This window comes from Histomonas meleagridis (genome assembly GCF_020186115.1).
Source record: "Histomonas meleagridis strain 2922-C6/04-10x chromosome Unknown contig_56, whole genome shotgun sequence".
Taxonomy (NCBI): Eukaryota; Parabasalia; order Tritrichomonadida; family Dientamoebidae; genus Histomonas; species Histomonas meleagridis.
Window position 1 is genome coordinate 142,100 of NW_027150899.1, and position 23,021 is coordinate 165,120.

Sequence of the window (23,021 nt, forward strand, 5' to 3'; positions counted from 1 at the left end):
TTAGTTAATCACTATCATTGATATCATTACTTTCACTATCAGATTCGTGTTCATATTCAGTATCTGAGGAATAATCAAAAATAATTTCAGGAGATTTTATGGCAAATGTATTTGGATCTTCTCCTGTTTTTTCACAGAAACATTTAATGATTTCATTGTTTTCAGACATTGCTGCTAACATTTTCGGCGTTTCCTCATTTTCATCTTTAATACTAATATCAATTTTCTCATTTTCAAGTAATTCGTGGATAATATCTAAATATTGATAAGATACAGCCCAATGTAATGGAGTCATAAAACATAAAAATAAACACCAAAAAAACATAAAAAATAGAATCATCACAAATATTTACATCAACACTTTCAATTGACAGTAATAATCTTACAATATCAATATTATTATTCATAACAGCTAAGAACAAAGGTGTTTTAAAACATAAAAATAAATTCCATTTGCATTCTTATTATTAAAGTCAACGATTTCATTTGAATCACAAAACATTTTCAAAGCGAATTCATCATTCATTTTAACAACAATATGAATTGGTGCATCACCATCTTTATTGTGTAAATTTGGTTTAATTTTATTATTTTTTGATAATAAATATTCAATCATTTTATCATTAAAACTTAAAGCAGCAATATGTAAAGGAGTATTAAAACCAAAAAACAAATTCCAAATTCAAAAAATCAAAATAAACATCATTTACATTTAAATCAAATTCATTATTAACATACATTTGCACAACAACAAAATTATTTGATTTAACAGCAGCGAAAAATGCGTCTTTCGAATTATTAATTATGTTTTTCACATCATTTGATTTATCTTTTATCCAAACAAAAAATTTCGATATGTGAAACTCAGCTGAAACTTTTAAAGCTCCTTCGCAATTATATCCATCGCTTTGTAATGAATCGATAATTTGCGGATGCCAACCTGCAATAGCAAAATGTATTATGTTACGTTTTTTATCATCTAAAAGATTTATATCTGCTTTTAGACTTTTCAAATATAAATAACATGTTAATGATCCGAAGTAACTACAAAACTGTATAAGCGTTGGATGATTTTGTAATATATAATGTGATTCAAAGATATTCGGATCAATTCGATCATTAACTCGAATTTCTTCATTGTTAATTAACGTTTTAAGTCGTATTAAGTCATCATGTCGAAGAACATCTGATAAATAATTGGAATTTGTATAACGATTTGATAAATCACTCCATTCAACCCAATTGTTATGTTGGTACTGAGGAATTTGATTTAGAAATGGTAAATAAATTTCATTCGGATATTTTTGTTGACAAAATGAAAATATTTCTTCATAAAAAATTTTGTCCGATTTATATAAATCACCTGCAAAATAACAAAAAAGTAAACATATAGAATCAGAAAACTTCTTGTTTAAATTAAAAAATTCACGAATTTTTAAAATTAAATTAATATTTGAAAAAATGGATTTTACATAACATTGGCGAATAAAACGGAATTTCCCACATTCTTCATCAATCACACGGTTTTTACGTATTGTGTAAAAGAAACGATCTAAAATCATTTCGGGTAATTCAGAAAGACAATTTTTGGATGAACAATAATGAAGAATTGTTTTTGTAAGACCAACGTAAAGATTTATAACAAATGGTCTATAGTTTGCACCCATCAGTAAGGCTTGAACAACATGTGATAATCTATTTGGCGAGGTTGAAAAACGAGATTTAGCAATGTAAGATGCAAGGTTAACAACACCTTCTTCTGTTAAGTTAAAAATTTGTTCTTGTAAATAACAAACATCGTTAACAGTCTCTTCAACTGAAACATTAATTACTTCTTCCATTTACTAAAGGAAAGTTGCACGTTTAAAATCTTTTTCGAAAAATTGGATAAAAGAAATAATGTTAAACCAATTCTTTCATATTTAAAACCTTATAGCTAGTGAGGATTATAATATGTTAAATTTTTGAAATGTATGAAATAATTATCATTAATCTTCTCACTATTTTAAATATTTTATGTGCTTTTTAAAAAAAAAATCATGTACTTGAAAAGAATTTTGTTAAATTAATGTATTTTTATATAAAAAAAATTCTAACTTTTTTACTTCTTTGTTTTGATCAAATTTTGATCGTTTAAACAAATAAAATATAGCTCAAATAGCAAGTTTGGTTATTAAAAAATTTGATGATCTTTATCCATCATTTTTCAATTTAGTTGTAATTCAAATTGTCTTTGAATTGTTTGCAAAACAAAAAATTGATTTTGATACATATTTAAATTATATTAAGGAAGTCGAAGCATTAGAAGAAAAGGTCAAAAGTACTTCAAATATATTACAAGTATTTATTAACTTTCTTCTTTGTAGTAAGTCAAGGGAATCATATTATTTACTTGAAAAATTACTTGAGCATAATTTAGTGGAACCGAAGAGTGTTTTATATCATAAAATGAATGCATATTTTGTACATTATATGACAGAAGAAGAAATTTCAACCATGAGTAATGCTTATGATAAATTTAAAATCAGATAGCCGAACTTCGAAAGGCATTAGGAAAAGTATGTATTGCACATCATAATTATGAAATTTTTATATTTTTGCTTAAAGATGGAATGAAAATTAATGATTCTATTATAAATGAATCAGCAAGGATTGGAAATATATTTATGAAGAGATATTTTCTTAAAGAGCATAAGATACCTAAAAATATTTTAGGTTATTCTTTGGAATCAGGAAATATTGAAGTTTTCAAATATTTTCTTGCACAACAAGGAATTAATATCAATGAAAATAATTTGGTGTCTCAAAGTAATATTTGGAAATTATTTGAATTATTTAAAACAGCTCTTATGCTAGCATCTGAAAATGGTCATACAGAAGTAGTTCAATTACTTCTTCAACAAAAAGGTATTTATATAAATGCTAAAGATATATATTTGTTATATTTGATATTTAATATAATAATTCTTTATTTCTAAATAATATATAATAATCATTTAAAATATTTTATTCTGCATTTCATTGTGCATTTGAATATTGTCAACATGAAATTGCTCTAATGCTCAAGAAATCTAAACCCAACGGATTTTTTTATGATTTACATATATATCGTCAATAAAAATTTAATTTACAAAATATTTTATTCAGTTTGTTCATTTGTATAACCGATCATTGCTTCCATATCGTCATCATTAAATGACGTATAAACAGTTTTCCTTAATCGATTAACTTCTTCTTGTAACTTATTAATTTTATTTTCTTGCACTTTCTTTGCTCTCTTCAGTCTGGATATCATCATCACTTGTTTCAGACGACTTTTTCTTGCTTCTGCCACGTCTTCACTACTTTTCATTTTCAAGTTATAAATCTTTTTTCTTTCTTTTAAGTTCAATTGCATATTTAAAATATCTTTTTCGATTTTATCGTTTTCTTTTTTCTTTAAATTAATTTTTCGTTGAACTCTTTTAAGGTTTTCTTTTTCTCTTTTCATTCTAATTTCAAAAGTATCTTTTGAATGTTTTAATCCATTATTTAATGAATTAATCTCCGCTTGATTCCGATTAATTGTACTTCCCATTATTAATTCTTGATCAAGTTTCGTCACTCTAAATAATTGATATTCTTTAACTTCTTCATTTAAGTTAGTTAATTCAACATTACTCTTTTCGATTTCCCATTTTAATATTTTATGATTACTTCGTTGTTGGCGCATATTTTCTAATTCGTCAAGTTTCTTTTTACCTGCTTCCAATATTAATTTATTTAATTTAATGATAATACTTTTATCAATTAATATCAAATCATTATTATCGATTAAGATTTCATCATTCGATATTTCAACTTGTCCTTGTCGAAATGTAAATGGTATATGAATATCAATTAATGTAATTAATAATTCATCAATTAATTTCGATTGGTTTTCATGAAGTTTGTCAATATTTATATTTATGTTTTGGATTTCATTCTCTAAAATCTTTAAACGATTCTTTAACTCATTTAAATCATTTTGACGTTCTGATGATTCATGTGAATATCGAATTTTTCGTTCACAATAATCAATGAAGTTCTTCCATGAAGTTTCAGGTAAATTCGTCGGTCGATTCTTTTGGATTTCTGTTAAATCGTCAATAAATGTATTTGGCGATTGATTAAATTGTTGGAAAATGTTTGGCCCATTTAATATCTTTGGTTTAATTCGTCGAGAAATCGAATTAAACATTCGAATGATTTGATTAAAACAATCTTTGTTCTTAAATTCTTTTGTAACTTGTGACTTTAAATTTTCGAGATTTAATTCCGAAACTGAATAAGATTCATTTAATTGTTTAGATAATTGTGTTAATTCATTTAATTTCGGTATTTTTTCATGTTGTTTAATTAACTCATTTGATATTTCATTAATATTATCATTAATTTCTGTTCGGATTTTTCGTTCGGAATTTAATCCTTCAATTAAATGCATTATTTCAAGTTCATGATAAAATATTTTCTCTTCGACATCAAATCGATTCATATAACTAATACACATTTGATTATCAAATTCTTCGATCGATGATATATTCCCTTTAATAAGTTTCGTAAGTTCAGCATTTAAAGCTTTTCGACGTTTTTCTCGTTCTTCAAGGAAATTCTTTAATTTCTTCTCGAATTCTTGGATTTGATATTGTTCTTCTTCAGTTAAATCTTCTTTCTTCTTCTTGTCCATCCATTCAGGTCTTTCAGGTTCATCATCATCAGGCGCTTCTTCCATATCATCCATATTAACTTTACCGCCCATCATTGATTTTAATGCTCTTTCAGCAAATGAATCTTTTTCTAATTCATTTGAATTCTCCAAATTTATAACTTTTTGATTTATTTGTTTCTTTAAATGTATTTCTTCATCTTTTACATTTAAAAATGATTCTGGATTTTCATTATCTTGTGATATAGGTTCAAATATTTGATTATTATAATCATTTATGTTTAAATGTAATAATCGAATTATTTGTTTAATTCTTTTATTACGATCATTTATAGTTTGTATTAAGTTTTCTTTTCGTTCTAACATTTTATCGAATTCTTTATTAAAATCATTTAATTCATCATAAATTAAATCTTGTATAATATTTAATTGTGTAATCTTTCGATTAGATGTAATAATAGTTAAAGGATCATAAAGTAATTTAAATTTATCTTTTACAATAAGTTCTTCATCTTGTTCTTCAATTGATAAATGTATTAATGAATTAGAACGTGATGATAAATATCGTGCGCCATCTAATGACATATCTTGATTAGATGTCGATTTAATATGATTCGGATCATTTGTTGGGACTTTATAACGTAATGCAGCAATTTCTGTACGACGTAATAACATTATACAATGATATTTACGTTTAGCTTTTTCATCTTGAATTGGTAAAGGAAAATTATCAAAAGAAACATTTTTCTTAAAGGAATAAATTGTAGTTAATTTAGGTTCAAAAGGTTTATAACATTTTTCGATAATTTTTTGTGATAATATATTACGAATTTGATTTTTAATTCTTCTTCTTAAATAAATAATTTTAGATCGAATTTCAGAATATGTTTCAAGTTTTTTAGACGTGGAAATATCTAATGTAAATTCCGTAGGTGGAAGTTTTTCAAGTTCTGGTGCATTATCATTTTCTTGAACTAATTCCATAAATTCATCTTTTAATTTCTTTAATTTTTGTTTAATTTCATTTTGGAATTCTTCTGTTTCAGTAATTTGAAGTTTTCTATTTTCTAATTTTATTTGATTTATTAAAGCAGTCTCTTCATAACCTGAACCATCATCAGCTTGGAAACCATCTTCTTCAGTATTTGTATCATATTCTCGATCATTCCAAATTTCGGAAATCGTACGAATTTGTTGTTCTATTTCATATACTCTACTTACTGATATCTTAAAAGCACCTTTCGGGAATTGGAAATGATCGGAAATAATTGGAGAAGAATTAACTTTTAATGAATACATATTAATACTACCATCATAACCAACAGAAAACAATTTTTTTTCATCTGGCGAAAATAATACATTCGAAATCGAACCATTTTTAGGATAATGATTTATCACGTTTAATAAAACAGATTTAACTTGTGCAGTAGAAACATCAATTTCACGTAATATTAATGTTGAACCAGTACAACCACTAGCTACGAATCTTTGTGAAGGAGAAATAGCTATTGATGAAATAGGTTTAATATGACCTAAAAATATATCATCTGGTGCAGAAGGTTCAGATTCATTAAATCCAACAATATCTAATTCATTCGATGTTATTGGCATACAATAATATTTTACTGTTTTATCATCACAACCACAATAAAAATATTGTTGTTCTTCTCTTAATTGTGACTCACTAACAATACATGTAATATTATTTGATACTTTAAGTATCGCTTGATTTAATGAATCAATTGATATTAAAAAGTTTTCCGTTGTTGTGGATTCATTAGGGATATCAATACGTATAATTTCTTTATGTCCAGTAGCTATTAAAAGTTGTTGAACTTCTCCAAGTGGTGGAGGAGAAGATAAACTAACAATAGAAGTTTTAAGTTTTATTAGCCCTATTAAAGGGAAAAGCTTTAATGGATCTGTTTTAATAATTACTATAGTGCCACAAATACTTCCGGAGATTATATAATTTGTTGTTACTACGATCGATGTAATTGCATCATTATGTAATCGTTCTCGATATAAAAGTATAGGTTGTGCAGGATCAAACATATTAATAATACGTAAAACTCCACTTTTAGATCCAACCACAAGTAAATTACCTCCTGTTGATGATGATAATGATGTTAATGAATCATTTCCAAAACTTAATGTTTGAAGTAAACTTAAATATGGTGTAAATGACCATATACGTAATGTACCATCAATTCCAGCAGTAATTAAATTATGTGGTAAACATACTGCTGATGTAATTGCTCCTTTATGTGTATCTCTTAAACTAATCATTGTAGTTTGTTTAAATTCATTACCTTCTGTTGATATTTCAGAACATATTAATGAGTTCTTTTGTGTCCCAAAAATTAATATGTTCGTGTTAGGAAATATCAGTAAAAATAAAAGTGATGAATTAGTATCAACTACAAATAATTCTTGCGTCTTATATAGATCATCAAATGGAAGCCAATAAAGACTACCAGATGTGCCACTTACTAAAAGATAAGAACCTACACAAAGAAGAGCTGTTGGAGTTTGTTCACCTTCGCCAAGATTTCCAAGTTTAATCGGATTATTAATTATTTTTCCAGTTGTTGGATCAACTATAAGAATTTCGCCTTTAGTCGTGCCAACAAAACAATGATCTTGTGGTGACCAACATAATGATGTTACTGGATCAGTGACATCGGAAATTATTTCGGTAAATATATAATTATTAGATGACCCACAAAGTGTATAAAAGCGAAGATATGAATGCTTTTGGTCATCAAGCTCTTCTGGAATGGACGGATAACTATCATCAACATCTCCATACGTTGCAAACATTCGTGGATGCATTGGACATGATGATATGTGTTGACCTATTGGAAGCTCTGACGTTAAAAATGTAACTTCTGTTTTCTGTTGATAATTAAAGGCAGATAAACGAAAGGTTGGATATCTTCCAAGAGAAAAAAGCCATTCTCCATCAAATGAAAATTCAAGATCATATAAACCATAAACATCAGGGACTGTAATTGATCCTGTTTCATCTCCATTTGAGTTACATAAATGAATTTGTGGATTTAATATATCATCTGAATATGCAAGAATGTGATGAATAGGTGTTGCAGACATTGCTGAAAAACCTGTAAGTTTCCCATTAATTGTGCCTATCATTTCCATCGAACTTTGATTATTGTATGAACATATCTGTAAAAAATTCCCTGCTCGAATACAAAAAATGTTTTGATCTAAAAAGCACGTGCCAAAAGAAGCATCAAATCCAAGGCATTCATTATGGGAAATGATGCTTTCCATTGTTTTAAGGGAAATTCCAAGATTAAATAACGGTTTTATACGTTACCCTATTTAACGGTCGTTTGATGGAAAAGAAAAAAAAAATATTTTCGGGAAAAACTTAAGAATTTTGAAAAAGAAAATTTAAAATAGTGATGAAAGAAGAACAATTGTGAATTGTACCTGTGAGTTATTAATTTTCTTCCTTAAACATCTATATACTCTCTTATTTTTTCAGCTACTTCAAAGTATTTTGTTTATCTTATTGGTTATTTCGATTCGTTTCACAATGGGATCTTGTATTAAAACATTTTTGTTTGTACACAACAAGATTTGAATATATGGTATTTAATATTAAATTTTTTTTTCAAATAAATTTTTATAACGAAACTTTATTAAAATAAGTAAAAGTATTGTTATACATTTTATACTCGGAGTGAATCTTCAAGATTCGCTATGGATTCTTAAACGGGTCCCCAAAATGTAAACACAATGAAATAATTATCAATTTATTCAATATTACTTTTAGCCAAAATTGCCTTAATTCTAATTGCTCTTGAAGATCTTCTTGGCACCATTGCGCCATTATCTTCTGCGAGTTCTGCTCTGTTTTGCATATCCTTCACCATCAGATCCAACACTCCTCTTTGTTTCTGTTGTTCTGCTGCGATCTTTCTTTCTTGTTCGACCTTTGATTTCATCATTTCCTTTTGTTTGAGTTTTTCTTCTTCTTGTTTCTTCTTTTCCAAATCGTTTTTAGTTTTTTCGAATGCATTACAAAACTTTACGAAGTAACCAAAGAACTCTTGTAACGAAACATTAGCAGGTGATTCTCCGTAATCTTTTAATGTTTTAGCATAAGCTTCATTTGCAACTTTCAGATCTTCGTTTAATTTAACTATTTTTTGTGAATATTTATCATCGAATTCTTTAAACTTCGAAAAATAATAATCGCCTTTAGATAACGCTGCTTCGGAAACCTTTTGATGATTCCTTAATATATTCATTTTACCATTTAATTCATTTATAGACTTTTGTAAGAATTTTATATCTGCTTTAGATGCCGCATTAATATGAGGCAAATCTAAATAAAAGTTTAAAAGTTCGGGATTCGTCTTTTCGAAATGTTTAATTAGGAAACTAATGAATGTAAATCCATTGTTACCTCTAACTTCTGTTAATTTGCTTAAAAACTCCAGTTTAAACCCATACGCTCCACCACGGATAGTAGAGCCATTCATTAAATTACCGATTCGTAATAAATGTATTAATACATTCTCAAGTAATTTCGAATCATTAATTTCTTTAAAGCCTTGAATGATATTATTAAGTGGTAAATGATACGTGTCGATAAGCGTTTGAATGTTACGTGTTAAATCCATTAATTCGATATGTTGTGATAACCCATTAATTGTTATTATGGATAAACAATACTTCTCTGCTATGCCTAACAAGTTTTGATCGCCGGTGTAATTCTTTAATTGGACAATATCTTCTTGTGTTGGTAAATTACTTTTAATCGCAGCTAATTGATCATCCGTGAAATTGGTATCAAGTTGTAAAATGCGTTCTGTGATTTCGGAATTCTTCATTCGGAACTTGGCTAACATAATCGCTATAGATCGTGACTTACGTGAATCAATGACTTCAACAACTTTCGGAGATTCTTGTTCCTTCTTAACAATCGCCTTCTTCGGCGCTTCTTGCACGCCAAATGCTTGGTAAACATCTTCGAAATCAATATCAACTGAAGAATCATCCATCGTTTCCCACCGTGTTGACTTAATAGCGTTGTCAGGAATCTTCTGCCAGAAAAGTTGCTTGACTTTCTTTGGCGGCGCAACGTTTTGCTTTGGTCGGATTAATCCAAATGGTCCTCTTGTTGGCGGAGGCGGTGCTAATGGAGGTGGCGGAGGCGGAGGCGGTGCTAATGGAGGAGGCGGAGGTGGTGGTGGCGGAGGAGGAGGAGGTGGTGGAGGCGCAGCGGCTTCCTCATTGCCCGACTTCCTCTCGAGTTCACTGATCTTCGATTCAAGCTCGGAGATGGCTTGGTCTTTCTTAGCTATGATGTCATCTTTAAGCTTAATGATTGCTTCGTTTTTAGATGCAGCTTCGGCTTTGGCTGCTTCTATTGAGGATTTAATTGCTTCATCTCTTTCATGTATTATACGCTCGATATGTTCTTGCAAACTTTTAATGTTTTCTTTTGAACTTTGAAGTTCGGATTTAATATCATTAATTGAAGTCGGCTTATTATCTTCGGATTGGTCTTGAAATATTTCGGCGTTACTTATATTTTCAAGCGGAGTATTTTTCATTGCATTTGAATCTATAAATCCGAATTTGTTATATAACTCTTCTTGAATATGATTCAAATTAATCGATGGATAATCAAATCCATTTGTTGCATATACAATTGATTCATCAAGTGGATTAATTCGACCTCTAGCTAATAAATGCCTATAAAATAACAAAAACGATTCAAGAAAACCAACGAGTTTTGTGCTTTCCGATTTATGATTAATTAATATGTCTAAGAATGATAAGTTTATATTATGGAACTTTTCTTGTCCAAATTCAGCAGTAACCATTCGAAGAATTTGTTTATCATCAAATGGATTAATTTGCTGAGAATTTGAAAACATATCCGAAATAGTTTTGATTTGTCCCATAAGTGGATCAACAACTGATGTTTGGCCAAGCGTTTGTAGACGTGACAAAACACCAGAACGAAGTAATTTATGTAAAAGATCAATATAATCTTTGGGATCATCTTTAAGCCCAAGTAATACTGAGTTAAGTAATGCAATGACAGATGTGATTAACGATTTGGATGGTGACTTAGAAAGCGCTTCATCAAAAATCCGCCACCCTTTAGATAAACCACGATCAATGCCATCTATGATCTTGGTAAGAAATTGTGAAAAATTAGGAGTATTGAAATATGCAACAAGAAGAGTAGTAACAGTTTCAAATGATTCAAGTTCTTTCGGAAGAAGAAAGTGAAGAAAAACTCGGACATATTCAATGTGTTGTGAAATGAAATCTTTGCCTGGCTTAACATCAGCAACTTCTCGAACACATTGAAGAGCCCTAAGAATAATGGGCTTTTGGTCTGGTTGAAATTGATAATTTGGAGTAATATTACTTGCTAAATCGTTTAAACGATTGATCAATAACGGAATTCCTCCAGCTTGAATAAATTTTTTAACCCATGATATTGTGTTACCATGAAGAGCTGTTGCCAGTTTTTCAAAAGTCTGAAGTGACACTCTAGAAGAAAATGATGAAGGGCTTATTTGTCGAATGAAATCTTCAACAGGTGTTACGTTTCTGTACTTGTTACTGACAACAACTTGCCACTTTCTTTCAGTTGACCAGTTTTGATAACTTGTATTTCCTTGTTGATCATTATCAATAATAAATTCTTCAAACTGTCTTTCAACTTCCTCTGGGGAAGGCATCTCTAAGCTTTCAGGTGGTGGCTGATTGTTATCGCCTGATGAAACGCCGAAAAATTCGAGGATCCAACGGTCCATTTGACACTTCTCAAATTTGAGAGCACTTTTGAATTCAAAAATCAGATTTTTTTAAAAACAAAAATATCTTAAAATGAAAAGCTTTTCGAGTATTAAAAAAAATAAGACAGTTGCGTCAAATAAACAACTTTATTTTATTCTAAGCAAATCTTAAAACGGATAATCCCGAATAATTTGATTTCCCTAAAAAGTTGGATAATGATGAAGGAATATCATTCTCAAGATAAAGGCTCTTTAGCATTGGAAGAAGTTCATCTAAAAGAATGGTATCTCGATCATTTCCAAACCAAGGAGAAATCCGAATTAAATTTTTTGGTTGGAACATGGCAGAACCTTCAACATCATCAACCAGAAGAATTTTGTCGATGGGCCGACCAATTAATTCTAAATCCTTCACCGGATATCCATATTTTGACGTACAGTTTTCTCTAAAAAACCTATGTGAAGCAGGTGCCTCTGGTGAGATAAGGTTAATGATTTGGTTTCCATATTCCTGGCTTGATGCTGTAAAAAAAAAGATATCAAATAGTTTGGACACCTCTTGAATAAACTGATATAGCCCAGGGCGTAGCTGAATGTACATCCTCCTTCTTCCAATTCTGATTTGGAATGAATCTGTTTTTGGTTTTATTGCGGTTGCAAAAATTAAAGTTTCGTCTAAATCAAAAACTATTGCGGGTTTTTGGTTTTCTTTGTTAGCAAACCGCGATAGATTCTCTGCTAGTTTGGTGTGATTCATTTTTGGTTGGTGATCAATCATCGATTTTACTGATTTAAGAATTTTTATGGGGAATTTTCTATTGACATTTGAAAATTTATACAATTGCCAAACTGAAACCGCTTAAAATTAAAAGGCCATTCGAATTTAAGGATAAACCTACCAAATTTGTCTCAATCAGCCCAAAATGATTATTCGAGCGTTAAAAAGTTTATTGACTGACATGTTAGGTGAATTTTCTATCGTTAAAGATTCTTTTTTTCTATTTACCCCCTCTTTGCTTGGTGTTTATGGTTCTGGGCTTAATTAAATAACTTTATAAAGTTTGTTAAAGTGTTCTAAAAAAAATTTAAATTTTTGTTTTATAATGAGCTGAATTCTTAAAATTGCTAAACCAGATGCTAAGTGTGCAACTTATTTTTCAAAGGAAAGAAGAAGTCAATTTTTTAAAGTTCATATTACAGGCATCATATACGCTATGAATTTGTTTGTCAGTTATGTTTATTATATCATCAAATCAGAAAAAGAGGAAGCCAACATAAAATTTTCAATAAAAACATTTTATATTCTATATTTATATTTAACAACAGATATCTTTAGATAAAAACAATTTCTTGCGAAGGATTTTTTACTTTTTAACTCCTTGGCTTTTCTTTCTTTCCGAGCCATAAGGCAAGAAGAGAGAAACCTGCAACTTTGATTACTTGGAAACGAACTCCTGGAAGATCACCAACAGAACGATTAGAACGACCAAGACCAGCAACAAGAACACGGTCGTTATCGTCAATCAAACGAAGAGAACCATCACGTGGTACAAATGCTGTGATGACTTTACTATTCTTTTTAAGTTGAACACGAACAGCTTTACGAATAGCAGAGTTTGGTTGTTTAGCTTCTACAGCAACTTTTTGTGTAACAATACCTGAAGCCATAGCAACACCTTCTAATGGTGTTTTATAAATTGTTGTACTTTGCCTCTTCCTATATTTCTTACTTGCCCAGAGATTGTTTCTGTGTGCAACACGAAGTTTACGAGCTGCTTGACGGCCGCATGCTTTAGACTTGCCCATGCGCAAAAGGCAGACCAAAACCGTCAAAAAAGTGCTATGTGGGGTGCCCGAAAGGATTAACACCACGATGAACACTTCTCAGATTCCACATAAACTCATCTTAATTGGTGATGCAGGTGTTGGGAAAACATCTATTGTCAATGGATTTCAAGGAATACCCTGTTCCTGTTATGAACCTACAGCGGGAACATTATTTTCTGTGTTTAAAGATTCGAATACAAATATCTTATTTCACATTTATGACACAGCTGGGACGGAAAAGTACCGTTCTCTCACAACACATTTTATGAAAGGTTCATCAATGGCTATTCTTGTTTTTGATGTTTCCGAAAAAACAACATTTGAAAGCCTTGATGGTTGGATCAATTTTTATAGGGAAAAAGCAGGTCAAGATCGTCCCATTCTAGTTGTAGGAAATAAAATTGATCTCGAAAGAAAAGTTTCTAATAAAGATGCTAAAGAATGGTGTTCCCAGAGAGATCTAGAATATGAAGAATCATCAGCTCGCACTGGAAAGAACATAAAGGAGGTTATGAATAAGGCTTTTTTGATTGCTTCCAAATCTCCCCCTCAGGAAATAATAACGACTGAATATTCAGAAAATAAGTGCTGTTAGACAAACTTTATATGTTTATAAAAATACTAATTTTTTCTAAATAATAAAGATCTTACCTGATTACCGAATGTTTAACAGCAAAATGTGATACCCATATAGGTTTTTTATTGAGCTTACAACTTATTCGAAAAAAAAGAAAATTCATAAAATGAATTTTAAGAACAAAAAGAATGCCTTGTTGAAATACAAAAAAAAAAGATAATAATTTGAAAGCAAAGTTTTTTTTTTAAAAAAAAGAGTTATTTTTTGGAATTGTAGAGACCAGTGAAACAATTCTTAAACCTTGATCGGCATTCTTCGAGCTGGTTCCTCAAAGTCTGATTTGTTGATGCTGCAGCAGCAAATCTTTTCTTTAAAGAGAGTGCACTTTCTCTTAATCTGTTGTTTTCTTCAATTAATTTATTGCCATCATCAACCGTTTGTCTTTGTTGTGGGCGTGGCTGGTATTGTTTGGTCTCACCTCGTTTTTGTGGAAAAATGATTTGAGGCTGCTGATTAAATTGAGGTTCATCAGATTGAAATGGATCAGCAAATTCACTGTTGAAATCAAAGTCATTGCCGAATGGGTCAGCCATGAAATTCCCTTGAACAAAGGAATCTTCTTCGTCAAAATCGAAATCCCAGGCCATTTTGAAATTGTAACCGACAAATGCCAGAAATGTGATATGAAAAAGTTTATTTATGTTGGTTCTGGGAGAAAGCATAAAAACAAGTTTTTCCGAATAAAATGCGTTCTTTGCTAATCTACACTAAGTTTCCTTTTTGATGTAAAAATAAATATATTAGGTTTGAAGGTGATCAAGAAAATTTAATCATTTGATGAACTCGAATATTGCAAAATTTTTGTTCCACTCAGTGCATATCAGGAGTGTCTTGATGTTTTGTTGCTTGATATTATGCTTTTTATTTCACATACAGAATTCTGCACGAAATTTATGAATTTTATCAAAAGACCAACCAAAACGTTTTGGCGGTTCGTATTCAAATTGCTTTTTCTGAGGTCAGAACGTTTTTTACGGTACGAGGGTAAAAACTTTGGTGAATGGTGAAAAATACTAATATTCTAATGAATATTGTAGTTATTATAATAATACCAATTATTTAGATTTAATTTAGAGTATTTTACTAAATTTCATATCTAAATTAGATAATAATATAAATATAGAGAGATAAAACAATTTCTTTTAAGATATTATAGCTGCTTATTTTGAATGAGCTATTGAATTTCCAAGAAGGATTTCACAAACAGAACCAGCCCACATAAAATTTGAATAAATCTAAAATGAACCCTCATAAATCAAAAATGTATAACAAAAGCAACACTTTACAAACATACGCTATTAGTAAGAAAAGGAGGAAGGCATTCACCCCTGAAGAAGATCAGGAACTAAACCGACTTGTTAAAAAATATGGAACAAAGAGTTGGGAATTAATATCATCAGAAATGAAAACAAGAAACGTGCGGCAATGTAGAGAAAGATGGAAATATTATCTAAGTCCAAATGTTAACCGATCACCATGGACGTCTGATGAAGATCATATATTATATGAAAAATATAATGAATTTGGTCCAAAATGGTCAATAATTTGTAAGTATTTTCATGGTAGATCACTTAACAATGTGAAAAACAGATGGAATTCAATTGTAAGGAAGATAAAAAAATTGAAACTTAATATCAACTCCGAGGATGACTTTTACTATTGTGGAAAATTACTAAATAAGACTTCAAGCTATCAAATGAAAATAGATGATAATGAACAGATATTAAGTAATGAAGAAAATAGCAAAGAACATCAATTTGATCCTTTATATTTCCTTAAGATTGATAACCTTTTAAATCAACTTCCTGCAACTGTATGATTTAATTTAAATTTCCAAATAAAGCCTAAATAAAGAGTCGATAAATCATTTGTTTTTTTTTTTCATTTTTTTTCTGTTTCATTTTCAGTTGGAAATTGAAAGATCTGACAAATTAATCCATTGAAATCAACTGTTTTTGTGCAAATTAAGGCACTGGCCATGTCGGTTATTCACAATTTTTTGGAAATTGAGCGAAGCTTCTCTCTAATAACCGCGGGCGGTATGACAGATCGAATTGAAATTTTTGGGAAGCATGTCACATCACCTCACCTTTAGCTTATTTTTTCAATGGTTTACTCATAAGTTGGTCCCAAGCACATGTTGACACAATTCAAACATTCTCATAAAGTTTCCCAAAACTTCTTAGGATTGTTTTTCGCAAGCACAGCAAAACCTGAAATCGAGAAAAAAGTTGATGAAATTATTGAAAAAATAATTCGACCTGTTTTGCTGAAAGAAGGATCTGATATTGAATTCCATGGAATACAAGATGATTGCGCTGTTATTACTCTATCAGGAAATGCGTCAATCCCAGACGTTGATGAAGCTGTTGATCTTAAACAAGAAATTGCTGATGTAATCAAGCTACAAATTCCAGAAATCACACGCGTTCGTGAGAAGATGCTTTTTGAAGATTAGATAATAATAAAAGGGAATAAAAAATAATTATCATGATTAATTCTACAATTATAAAATAACACAGCTTAATTTGAAGATACTTTTGTTAACACATTTAACTGAGGAAATACACTGTTTATTTTGATATTGAAAGGGAAAAAAATTTGGAAAAAATAAACGGTTTTTTCTTTACTGATAAACATTCTGTTAAATAACATAAAATTATTTGCAATAGCATCAATATTTTCATCCAACTGATTTCCTTTCATAATAACACTTACGAAATTTACCACATTTTCATTATCTCTTGGATACATTTGAAAAAACAAATTCAAAAATTCAACATCACCAATTTGTTTCGCAATGAATATTAATATTACTGTCATTGCTCTTGGGAAATTTTGATTATTATTATGAAGCGAAGCCAATAAAATTTGTCTCATTAACACAACTAAAATTTCATTTGGTGGCTTAGCACTTATGATATTCGACAACACATTTCTCATATACATAAAACAATTACTTATACACAAAGCTTTAAAAAACAAATTCAATGAAAAAATTTCGAAAAAATGTTCAACATTTGTATTAGATACATACTCCATATAAAAGCAAATACCTTTAAATAACATTGAATCCGGATTAATGTCTTCATTCATAAGGAAACTTCTTAAATTCGGCATTAGTTCAATTGGAAAGTTTTTTAATGCAACGAAATGAAATGGCGAAATGATTTGTAATTTCACAGTTTCTTCGATCCATTCGATGAAAAACAAATTATTTGTATATAACTTTGATGTATATATAAGATTATAGATGTAACATAATGATTTTTGTATTGATATAAAAGGAATCGTTGATAATAACTTTAACATGGGAAGAAAATCATTAAAAAAGTCTAAATAAAATTGTGATAACATTAAATTTTGATTTGATTTAGGGAAATTTCTTAACATTGCACTGATTATATTTAGATAATATTCAATCATCTCGATTGATTGATTTTGTAAGTTTTGGAAACTTTGTATAATAACATTTTTAATTATTATACCAATTTGAATATTTATTGATTCATTACTTAAGTTCCCAATTAAATATAAAAAACCAGGAATGAGATAAATGAAATCTGTTTCTTTTGGCGCTTTTAATATTTCTAAAAATATATTAATGTTATCGATTTTGCTCACATAATTATAATATTTTGAAGACAAAAAATAAAACGTTTTTGATGTTTTTTCTGGATTTTCATTATAACTTTTTAAAATTAACATTAAATAATTCGGAATGAAATTAATTTCAATTTTTCCATATTTACATGAATTATATATAAATAAAAGTATAAAATTTGTTGGAAGTTCTGTTTGAAATAAAAATTGATTTAATTGATGAATGAATTCATCATCTAAAATCTTTAATGAATATGTTGCTAGTATAAAATATGCAAATGAAAATTCATTTGTTACACTTCTTAATAACATAATCATTTTGTTCGGGATTTCTCGATTTATTTCTTCGATTGGTCCTTCAAAGATTGAAATAGGAAAACTAGAGTTTATACCCGTTACAAATAATTGGATTATCATTGGAAATATTTCGTTAATTGGATGATTTTCGTATGAAAAAAATGGCAAAATAAAATGAACAAGTGATGAATATATTAACTTCCAATTCTCATAATCACCTGAAAAAATAAAACAACAACTAAAAAACTCTTGCATTGTAGCCATTATTTGTCCTTGAAATTGAATTTCATATAAATTTAAATCATCAAGTTGAAGAAATGAGATCCATAATGGTAAAAGTAAAGTATCAGCTACTTCACTTGAACTAATATTTTGACGAATTACCGAAGAATAATCGGTCATAAATCCAATAAATTCAAGTAAAAATGAAAAATCATATTTCGAAATGGATAAAACCGTAATAAAAACATCAATAACCGCTTCCGCATATTCAAAATTATGTATCGTCATTTGAATTTGTGCATAAAAAAATCTGATGTTTTGGTAATAGTTTTGATCTCTAACTAATGCATGAAGCAAACGAATCCAATCAATAGATATCTGATTTTGTTGGAGAAGAGAAAAACCAAAGTCAATCATATGATCTTGGATTAATTCTGGAATTCTTGATTTTTTGACAAAAAATTCTTGTTTTTCTTCAAAAAAAAGAGCAAAAAATCGAATTTTATATGGAAGAGATAGTTGATCAATAAAATCAAAATAAAATTCTCCTGTTAAAGTAAAAATATCAGCAATTAAAATCATTGTGTACAAAACATTAACAAGCTCTAGATTTTGAGGTAGCTGTTGTAATAGGTATTGAAGAGTAACAAATAATGATTGAATTTGTCCAGAAGAAAATGATTCAATATTATTTCTTACTTGGTGTTGAATTGCTTTTAATGCAACGAACAATACCTTTTGATATAGTTCATTTTCCTTTACGTAATTAACAAAAATAAAAATGCAATCATCAATTGTATTTTCATTATTTTGCCAAGCAAACAGATCATCTGTTGCTGCTTGTATATTTTTATTTTCCTGTGTACCATCAAACATTATTGATACTATTGAAATAATATGTTGAACTCTTTCTCTTGTTTCATCATCCCCCATTATAGGCGGACGTTTAGTTGAAGAATCGTCACTTTTCATAAACATTACATATTCATTCTATTGTCTTTTTGCTAATTTCTCTATTTCTCCGAATATTAGTCAAAACCACAGTTTCAAGCTAGCTTTATTCTGAAATTGTTTTTGAGAACGATATTGGCTGATTTTCATTCGTCCACTCATTCAAATTTGACTTCGAATCGCTTGAGCATGTGAAATGATTTCAACTTATTGAGGAAAAAATTATCTATTTTTCACCTAGGATTTATTTTTCGCCGAATGCAAAAAATAAATCCAAACTTTGATAAATATTAGTTATGCTTTTATATCTTTATTAATTTTTAAATTCTTCTCAATAATATTCTGGATTTTGTTAAATTTTGTAAATTCTCATTATTCTAAAAAACAATATCATTTTATTTAGAAATTTGAAATTGAAGAAATATAAAATAAGTTGTAAAAACTATTATAATATTATAATGTCATATTTATACTAAATTTTTTATGAATAACTTTAGAAAATATTATATGGAAATTATTTATTATCCTTTATGTGATGTAAAATGAAATAATACTTTTGACATTGAGTTCGATTATTCTTTCTGCAAGAAGTAATTTGGCTAAAACTGTATGACCTTTTTTAGAAGTTATCATATGTTATAAATTATTGTAAGAATTTCCAAATATTATTTATATATATATTAAATTTTAAAAACTAATTTAAGTACTATTGTACTTCGTGAATATATGTATGAAACTAAAAAATAGAAGGGTTTTTTGACATTACCCGCTTTACAAATTTTTTGGAAATCCCTATTTTGAGCGTAAAAAATTTTATGGGCTTAAAAAGATGCTATACTTGGAACATTATAAATGGTTCCAAAATCTATAATAAGTTAAGTTGGTTGACTCTGTCAATTCAAGGCAAATAGTAGCACTTTTGTGTGTACAAAATCATTCGACATTTGAAAAAGCATATGAAACAGCAATTAAATTTCATCGAAATGATATCTTTAAATATATTTATGAAAATGAAAATATATCAAATGCTGATGAAAAAATCAATGATTTAGCATGCATTAATGAGGATAATTATGAAATTTTAACATTTTTAGAAGAAAAAGGAATTAATGTTAATGCTGATAATATAAGCGAATCAGCAAGAAATGGAAATTTATATCTCTTGGAGTATTTTCTTCAAAATAATCAAATTCCGAAAGATATTTTATTATTTGCTTCAGAATCAGGAAATATTGAACTTGTGAAATATGTTTTAGAGCAAAAAGGAATTGATGTTAATGCGACAAATATTCATTTTGACAATTTGATATATGTTTTAATAATTTGAAACAGCACTTCATAAAATGCAAAAGATATTTATTTTAATAATTTGGAATATGTTTTAATAATTTTATATATGTTTTAATAATATTTGACAGCAATTCAAATTGCACATCAAAATGGTTATACCATCATAGAAAATCTACTTCTTGAAAAAGGTGCAAAAGAAAATTCTATTTCAGAATCTACTTCTCTGAATGCTACTTCTTGTCTTTCGATAAGTAATGAGAATAGTTTTACAGATAAACAAAGCCAACTCGAATTCAAGTGTATAAAGAATACAATAAAAAGGAAAATATCAAAACAAAAGTTAATATAAGCACTCAAACTTATGAAAATCAACAAAGTCACAAAATATATTGTATAAATATACTCATGGAAGTACATATAAAAATAATGTTATAAAATGACTTGTAAAAAATGTCAATAACATCAAATCATCAATTTCAACAAGAAATAGAAATGAAGTGTATATTGCTAACAATCAAAATCAACAAATGTTCGCATAAAACAATCGAAAGAAAAGTATCAAAACAAAAGTTGATATAACATACAACATATGAAAATCGTCAAAATCACAATATGCATTATAACAAACATACTCACAAAGCAAAATGTAAATACATAAACAAAGAATAATAAAAATGTGTACTCATAAACAAATAACTTTCCTACAGCGACATGCTTAAGCATACATTAAATAGATATATTAGAATTTACCAAAGTAAATATCATTTCGATGAAATTCAGTGATGGTTTTATTTTTTGATTAAAATCGATATTTGTTTGTGATGATATTTCTTGAAGTTTTTCTATATCATCATTCCGAATTATTGTTGCTATTTCATTTTGATTAACTCCTTCTTTTGTATTATTTCTGATGAAGTGCAAAATCATTTTGTATAAAAGAATCAATATCATCTCTTTTAAAAAAATAAAATCCAAGATTTACATAATAATTTAATGATATGTTAAAAAAAACTATTTTATTTTTCCTTGAAGATGATACAATTCAAATTCTTGAGCCACAACAAAAGAATTCTGGCATCCCGCAAGGCACATTTCTCCGACGACATCGCGCTTGTAAGGATGATGATTCCTATGTCACCATTGCTGATTTTACTGTTGGTGGTGAATTCACATTATATGGCCGTATATTTTTTATTTCAAGTTGTGATGACATAACACGTGAATTCATGGAAAAGCTCAATCGTCCAATGGGAGATCTTTCCACAGTTCCTGATGATCCATACATTCAAAAACGTACGTTAAATGAATATGCCGAAACACATCGCCAACGCGGAGTTGTCAAACCCGAAATGTTAAAGCTTCGACAGTTCTTAGCTAATGATGGTCATGTCTTACGATTTTATGCATATTGGGATGATCGTACAAATGCATTTGGTAACATTCGAAACTTTGTTCTTCATTATTTCTTAGCTGATGACACTATGGAAGTTGTCGAAGTGTTAAAATCTAATGATGGCCGTGATCCATTTCCAGTTTTTGTTCGACGTTCACAAGTTCCCAAAGAAGTATTACCATTAAGTGAAAATGATCCACGTTTTTTGTCTGCTGATCATTACTATCGTCCATTAGATCTTAAGATTGGGTACACGATAAACATATTAAATCGTCCTATGTTTATCTATGACTGTGATCCATATACACGTAATTGGTATAAACAAAACTATGGATTCACTGATAAAGAGATGGAAAAGATTGAGACTCCTCAAACGAAAACTAAAGCGACAGTTAAAATGGAAATTCCACCACCATCATTAATTGGTAATGATGAAGATACAATACGTAATGTAATGTCATTACATCCGAAGCCTGCACCTAAAGATCAAGTTAAACTTGTTACGAAAATGGGACAAGTTTTACGTTTCACTGCTAAAATGATCACGCGAAATACAGTTGATGCATCATGACGATTTATTATTACGTTCTATTTAAGTGATGATACATTACAAATATTCGAACCACAACAAAGAAATAGCGGAATCATTGGCGGTAAGTTCTTACAAAGAGCGAAAATGAAGAACATTGATACAAATGAATACTTCAAGGCACAAGACTTCGAAGTAGGGAAAGTGATAACTGTTAATAACATTAAGTTCCAATTGCTCGAAGCAACTGAATACGCGTTGTCGTACATGGAGGCGGACCCTGATAACTTCCCTCAGGCGGATTTGTTCGAAATCGTGAACAAGTTAAGGGCTGCGATTAGAGAGTCAGGGAAAATGCCTAAGAATTTGTTTAATAGATATAGCGCTGGAGGAAGAATGGACGTCGAAGGACTCCTCGATTTGGCAAAGGATGTAAGTTGTACAATGTCGTATCATGAGGCAGTAACAATAATGAGAAGATATCAAAATGATAATGATACCAAAACTTTCACATTACGTGAATTCCTTTTGTTCGCACAATAAATTTTTTCTGCAAGCGTTCTAAAGACGTTTCTTATTTTAATAATAACTTAATAATTTACATCATCTGCGAGAAAAAGAAATCAATGAGATCCATCACAAATAAATTTAATAACATCTGACTCATTTAATGCTTTAGAAAACGATGTACAATTTCTATTGTAAAGTTTTCCTTTGTGGAAAAAAAAAAAAAAAAAAAAAAATTATAAATATCAATTTTATTGTAATTTTCTTGTTATTCTCTTTGTATT

The 23,021-nt window shown here is 29.0% G+C and overlaps 7 protein-coding genes across 7 annotated transcripts; 4 read left to right on the top strand and 3 right to left on the bottom strand.

Moving 5' to 3' along the window:
* Positions 1 to 3,139: 3,139 nt before the first annotated feature.
* Positions 3,140 to 11,499, bottom strand: GO595_007705 (cilia- and flagella-associated protein 43; the record flags this gene model as incomplete). Its single annotated transcript, XM_067921198.1, has 2 exons — positions 3,140 to 7,809; positions 8,484 to 11,499. The coding sequence occupies 2 exons, from the start codon at positions 11,497 to 11,499 to the stop codon at positions 3,140 to 3,142; spliced, it is 7,686 nt and encodes a 2,561-aa protein (XP_067772141.1).
* A 1,353-nt stretch (positions 11,500 to 12,852) lies between these two features.
* On the bottom strand, positions 12,853 to 13,287 carry GO595_007706 (40S ribosomal protein S23; the record flags this gene model as incomplete). The annotated part of the gene is made up of 1 exon (XM_067921199.1): positions 12,853 to 13,287. The coding sequence occupies one exon, from the start codon at positions 13,285 to 13,287 to the stop codon at positions 12,853 to 12,855; it is 435 nt and encodes a 144-aa protein (XP_067772142.1).
* Positions 13,288 to 13,354: 67 nt separating this feature from the next.
* On the top strand, positions 13,355 to 13,903 carry GO595_007707 (Ras family protein; the record flags this gene model as incomplete). Its single annotated transcript, XM_067921200.1, has 1 exon — positions 13,355 to 13,903. One exon carries the CDS (start codon positions 13,355 to 13,357, stop codon positions 13,901 to 13,903), a length of 549 nt encoding a protein of 182 aa, XP_067772143.1.
* Positions 13,904 to 14,142: 239 nt separating this feature from the next.
* GO595_007708 (uncharacterized protein) lies at positions 14,143 to 14,532 on the bottom strand (the record flags this gene model as incomplete). The annotated part of the gene is made up of 1 exon (XM_067921201.1): positions 14,143 to 14,532. One exon carries the CDS (start codon positions 14,530 to 14,532, stop codon positions 14,143 to 14,145), a length of 390 nt encoding a protein of 129 aa, XP_067772144.1.
* A 1,550-nt stretch (positions 14,533 to 16,082) lies between these two features.
* Positions 16,083 to 16,403, top strand: GO595_007709 (NifU-like domain containing protein; the record flags this gene model as incomplete). The annotated part of the gene is made up of 1 exon (XM_067921202.1): positions 16,083 to 16,403. The coding sequence occupies one exon, from the start codon at positions 16,083 to 16,085 to the stop codon at positions 16,401 to 16,403; it is 321 nt and encodes a 106-aa protein (XP_067772145.1).
* Positions 16,404 to 21,306: 4,903 nt separating this feature from the next.
* On the top strand, positions 21,307 to 22,272 carry GO595_007710 (EF-hand domain-containing protein 1; the record flags this gene model as incomplete). Its single annotated transcript, XM_067921204.1, has 1 exon — positions 21,307 to 22,272. One exon carries the CDS (start codon positions 21,307 to 21,309, stop codon positions 22,270 to 22,272), a length of 966 nt encoding a protein of 321 aa, XP_067772146.1.
* A 105-nt stretch (positions 22,273 to 22,377) lies between these two features.
* Positions 22,378 to 22,773, top strand: GO595_007711 (EF-hand domain-containing family member C2; the record flags this gene model as incomplete). Its single annotated transcript, XM_067921205.1, has 1 exon — positions 22,378 to 22,773. The coding sequence occupies one exon, from the start codon at positions 22,378 to 22,380 to the stop codon at positions 22,771 to 22,773; it is 396 nt and encodes a 131-aa protein (XP_067772147.1).
* Positions 22,774 to 23,021: the final 248 nt, after the last annotated feature.